The 4,941-nt window shown below is 58.4% G+C and overlaps 2 protein-coding genes across 2 annotated transcripts; both read right to left on the bottom strand.

The window, feature by feature from the left end:
* Nucleotides 1-391: 391 nt before the first annotated feature.
* On the bottom strand, nucleotides 392-1,533 carry LOC113201850 (putative protein TPRXL). Its single transcript, XM_026415805.2, has 2 exons — nucleotides 1,389-1,533; nucleotides 392-1,040 (listed from the first exon to the last, which is right to left on the bottom strand). The coding sequence occupies exons 1-2, from the start codon at nucleotides 1,441-1,443 to the stop codon at nucleotides 442-444; spliced, it is 654 nt and encodes a 217-aa protein (XP_026271590.1). The 5' UTR covers nucleotides 1,444-1,533; the 3' UTR covers nucleotides 392-441.
* A 1,524-nt stretch (nucleotides 1,534-3,057) lies between these two features.
* Nucleotides 3,058-4,869, bottom strand: LOC113201842 (uncharacterized). Its single transcript, XM_026415793.2, has 4 exons — nucleotides 4,762-4,869; nucleotides 4,479-4,507; nucleotides 3,847-4,182; nucleotides 3,058-3,743 (listed from the first exon to the last, which is right to left on the bottom strand). The coding sequence occupies exons 1-4, from the start codon at nucleotides 4,808-4,810 to the stop codon at nucleotides 3,309-3,311; spliced, it is 849 nt and encodes a 282-aa protein (XP_026271578.1). The 5' UTR covers nucleotides 4,811-4,869; the 3' UTR covers nucleotides 3,058-3,308.
* Nucleotides 4,870-4,941: the final 72 nt, after the last annotated feature.

The following is a 4,941-nucleotide window of genomic DNA, read 5'->3' on the forward strand; positions in this document are numbered from 1 at the left end:
CCCCCCCCGCCCCCGGGCCGCGCGAATAAAACAAGTGAGAGATGTCACCGGAGCGGAGCGGGGAGGAGAGGGCACGGAGCGCCAGCGCCATTCACTGGCTGTGATCTACTGTCGGGTCGGCCGGTGTTGCCCCCATCATTTGGCAACATCCGTGCCAGTCTGTCTGGTCGTCTCGTCCCGCGGGCCGACGCGACGTCCAAGGGCCTGGTGGCACGCCGGACCGCCACGCCACGCCACGCCACGCCATGCCACGCCACGCCACGCCACGCCCGGGATGCGCCTGGACCGAGTCACCGAGTCACTCACTTCGCGCTGCTGCCTGGCACGAAGGTTGTGTTTGGTAAGGACCTGCGAAGTTTCGACTGGTTATTCTAAGATATAGGATAGGGCGGATGTTTCGGCCGAATGGCTAGGTTTATTAGTTAACTGGGCGGTGATCTGCTAAGCGTGGGCCGCGTCCACCTCCGCCTGGTTGGAGGGACCGAACACATCCTCCCAGTCCACGCCGAGGATGTCCTCGTCGCCGGCGCTAGAACTGGAATTGTTCAAGCTGCCGTAGCCGCTGTTGGAGCTGCTGGAACTGCTGGAACTGCTGCTGGCGCTGCTCGTGGTTCCAGAGTCAGGAAACACATACCCTCCGTCGGGACAGCTGGAGCATTCGACCTCATTCGAACCGTAAGACGCGGTGGTCGACGTTGTTGAGGTTGACGTCGTAGAGTACGACTCCTCAGTCGTGGTGTACGGCTCCCCAGTCGTGGAGTACGGCTCCTCAGTCGTGGTGTACGGCTTTTCGGTTGTGGAGTACGGCTCCGAGGTCGTGGTGTACGGCCCTTCGGTCGTGGTGGGGTACTGGGGTCCGGCAGGGGCAGGGGGTTCTTCGGGCTTTTTGTTGCCGATGGCGTTCTGGATAGCGGAGGCGATGTGTTCGAAGAAGCCCTTGCCCTCGGCGCCGCCAGCAGGGCCGTCGTCGTCCTCGTCGAGGCCTTCAGTGAGCCCGTCAGGGTTGGGCGCCGCTTCGACGCAGACGCCCACAAGGATTCCTAGAACCGAAACAACAGTCAGTTGCAGGGCTGATCTCTTGAAGCCGGGGTTGGTCGAAAACACTTGACGAGAGGCGAGCACAAAAAGAAAGATCACGAGGGGAAATAGATTGAGGATGTCATATTTGTTCTTATCTTGGCCGTCTTGGCCACTTTTACGCCCTCCTCTGAAGATGCAACACCCTGGGGCAGTCTTATTCTTACAAGAGCATAAGGTCAAAAACAAAAAAAACAAACTGTGCTCTTAATTTTCTACTCGTGTAACAGTGGAACAATTAGTCCTTCGCTTGCAAGAAGTGCGACTATCCTTCTCTAAGAGTATTGAGCGGGAGGCAAGGCTTTTCTTACCCAAGACCGCCACGATGACGGTGACGGAGCCGACGGAGCCTCCTCGTAGTCGCATGGTTCCCGACGGTGTGCAGCCCTCCTGCGGGCCTGGATCGTGCCCAGTGTGGGGCAGGGTCCCGCACGGTGGTCTAGTATCGCGCTCGAAATCCGGCCCACATATGCATATCACTGGAGCCCCTCTGGCGTTGAAAAACCGCCCATTCAGCCCCACAGGCCGACACTATACGTATCGTGTTGTTTTTTTCGGCAGAACTGGTCTGGACACTATGGCGGCAAACTGCTCCCCATTTGTCACAGGCACCTGAGGGTGGAGTGAAAATTACTTCGGTCTGTTCGCGACAAATACCTATTCGCGCCCTTCAATTTATTTCTAAAATCAATTTAGATTTGAGCTAGTTTTATTTACAGCGGCGTAACCTGGTGCAGTGGCTGATTCGTGCCATCTATTTGTTCATAGTCATGACACGGTGTTGTACCTGTACCACTACCACTCGCATGGGAATCATCCAGAAAGTACGTCCGTCGTTCGCCGGTTACGAGCCCGCAAAGTTCAGCCTCTGGAAGCGCCGATGTGGGCCAATGGCGCCTGGTGGGTAGGCAACAGCTTTGCCTTCAGTGCATATGTGTACAGCGGGATAGCCTACCCAGAGTCTCGCAGGCGCTAAACTTTCGTAGGTCTGCCGATTAAATATGTAAAAAGTGGACGTACATGCTGGACGATACTATGTGGGCTCAGTAATGTAGGTTTACCCCGTTCGCTCAAACGTGTACGACAATGGCGCCCGGCGGTGGCGGTACAAACCAGCCCACTGTGATTTCAAAGGTGTACCAGGAGGAAGCGACAAAGAAGGAAACGTTAGTCGTTAGTCGCCCTGTTTTCTGTAGCATACACCTTTGTCGCCCTCTCCTGGTACACGGTGTAGGCAAGCCCCTCGATCGCGTGCGTTCGCGTGTTGTACAGTGTAGCTCCACGGAAGTACATGTGGCAGGGGGGCGCCGGCAAAGATCCTCGGGAGGATCAGACAATTTAGTCCGTCTCTCTAGGCCTATGAGCAACAGGGAAACTGAAGACAGTGATGGGGTGGAGAGGGGAGACCACGCGCCAATCCATCAGCGGAGTAGAAATGACTCCCCGCTTCTCATGCTAATTGTGATTAGCAGCGCGTTTAACTGCCGCGTGTGTCGGCCCGGGCCAGCGTCCGGGGAACACGAGTGTGCAGTGTGCACGCGCGTGCGCACGCCTCGGGACTCGTCGCACCGGACAACGTCGTTCGTGCTAACTGCCAATTTTTCCACTGGATTATGGGCCGCTCTTGAAATGATGGTTCTTCCGGATAAAATATTCACGAGAGGAACAAAAGGCTAACCCAAGCGTTAATGAAAGTGTCTGGGCTGGGATAGAACAGGCGGCTACAAATGTCCAACTCGTTTCTTATCTTGTTGAGAGAACGAGTGAGTTTGTAGCGAAAGGGCGTCGATATCCTCGTTGTGCCAGACAGCAGCGCGTCCCGGGCAGAGGAATGTTGTGTAGGGACCGTAGGGACGATACAACAGCTGTTCCAAAACGTGTTCTTTATTTCGATCAGGCCTGCTCCCTTACCGGCTTTTACGGCAGTTAGTTTCCCCCACTTTGTGCTGTGAATGTGGTGTAGGGACGATACAACAACAGTTCTTCCAAAACGTTCTTTATTTCGACCGGGCCTGCTCCTTTACCGGCTTGTATACAGCAGTTGGGTTCAACGTCCTCACTTGGTGCTGTTCAAACGGGCGATTAGGGTCAAGCGATTAGGTTGCGAACCGTTCGAGTCGCCCCCATCCGGGCGTTGCAAGCTGCAACTTGTTCTCCCGTTTCGGTTTGTTCGTGCGCAGCCCGCGCCTCCCCCGGTGCACCAGCCAGTGCTCCAGCCAGCAGCTCGGCCGTCAACCGCCGCCGGCCGGCAGCTGCGGCACCTGAGGCATGTTGGAGATGAAGCCCTGGATCTGCTGGCCGACGTCGGTGGCGGCCGAGCCGGGCATGATGATGGCCTGGAAGGAGCCGACGATCATCCGCGAGTCCTCCATGGCGCCGCCGAGGCCTTGGAGCTGCCCCGGGAGTTGGTTCTGCACGGTCTCCAGGAAAGATCCCGGCGCGGGAGCGGGCGACGACGCGTCCGCGCGCCCAGCGTCTCCGTCGCCGGGGTCCTGCTGGCCGCCGTTCTGGGGAGCCGCCTGCCGGACGACAAGGCGGAGCGCGCGCCGTGCGCGGGCGTGCCGCACGTCCCCGATGACGGCGTCCTGCTCCTCCTGGTCCACCAGAGGACTGCCTACGCCTCCATCCTCCTCCTCCTCCAGCACGCGGCTCTCCGGGCCCTGCAGCTGCAACAGGCGCGTCAGGGGTGTCGGACGGAGACTTGCACACGACACCATGTCCCAGCTCTGGCTTTGTGCAGAATTACCTTTAATGGTCGTGCGGTCGTACCTCATCGTCGGCGTCCTGCACGGACTTGAGCGCGCGGGCGATCCTTAGCAGAACGACACCGTCTCCGTTCCCGTCCGACTGCGACTGGACGCTGGAGAAGTATTTGAGCGGGCCCTCGTCCCTCTGTGGGGGCGCAGCGGGCGCGGGCGCCGCCGTGGTCTCGTCCAGCCCCAGCCAGCTGGAGATGAGCGCCCAGGGATCCTCCTCCCCCTCGGCGTCCGGCTCGGCGTCGTCAGCTACCGCCTCCGGGCCCCCCGCGAGCGGCACCATCAGGACGTCGTCACGCATGCCGGGGGCTGATAGTGGCTCCCCGTCGGCAGGCATCACGCGCACGATCTACATACAGGTCATCATCATCACCGCACCACGCCAAGTTCCGTGAAGTTCTGACCGCACCAATGTGTTGTACACCACACCCATCCCAGTATTTATTTTTAGAGGAAGGCGAATGGCAGGTAGAACATAAAGAAGGCTCCTGATTTGCCGAGCCTCTACCCCCATTACCATAGCGTGAGCTAGAGGCGGGAGGAGGGCCTCGCTCGGCCAGTCGGGAACGTGTTTTTATCCTCTACTCGCCATTCTTCTTCCTCCGTTCGCTAAAGTACACCTACACCCTGCACTGCACAACTCACCGCGATTTCTGCTGGTGCAGCATCGCCACCTGGAAATAGAACACATGTCACACGCACAGCAAGTAAAACAACAATAGCGCTGTGCCATTTCAAGCGTGACTATGGGTGACATAAAGCGACTTTGCGGTACATCCAGGAGACTGCGTGAGGGCCCTGGATTAACTTTAGAAAATTGAATTGTAAATTGACTGCAGATCATACGTTTCATCAAAGGACGTTGAGGGAAGGCCATGACCTGGGTAACTCCCCCCCCCCCCTGCCCGTTAAGCACCTGATTGCCTACCTGCTACAAATGCGCCGGCGACCAGCACGTGAAGCAGCGCCCCGTCCATGGCGGGCGTCAATGTGCGTGTGAGGTGAGGGGACCGTCGGGGTCCCTGACCGGTTGTCCGTCGACTTTCCGCACCCCTTCCCCCGCCTCGCCCTCAACTCCCCCTTCTACCTATCCAGGCACCCCCCCACC

Source organism: Frankliniella occidentalis, unplaced genomic scaffold (assembly GCF_000697945.3).
Source record: "Frankliniella occidentalis isolate FOCC.00 unplaced genomic scaffold, Focc_3.1 Scaffold6005, whole genome shotgun sequence".
Classification (NCBI taxonomy): Eukaryota; Metazoa; Arthropoda; class Insecta; order Thysanoptera; family Thripidae; genus Frankliniella; species Frankliniella occidentalis.

Coding starts and splice junctions, on each gene's coding strand:
- LOC113201850 (XM_026415805.2), bottom strand. CDS start 1,443: ATGCGACTACGAGGAGGCTCCGTCGGCTCCGTCACCGTCATCGTGGCG. Junction 1,041..1,388: donor CGTCATCGTGGCGGTCTTGG/GTAAGAAAAGCC, acceptor TTTCGGTTCTAG/GAATCCTTGTGGGCGTCTGC.
- LOC113201842 (XM_026415793.2), bottom strand. CDS start 4,810: ATGGACGGGGCGCTGCTTCACGTGCTGGTCGCCGGCGCATTTGTAGCA. Junction 4,508..4,761: donor CGCCGGCGCATTTGTAGCAG/GTAGGCAATCAG, acceptor TTCTATTTCCAG/GTGGCGATGCTGCACCAGCA. Junction 4,183..4,478: donor CTGCACCAGCAGAAATCGCG/GTGAGTTGTGCA, acceptor ACCTGTATGTAG/ATCGTGCGCGTGATGCCTGC.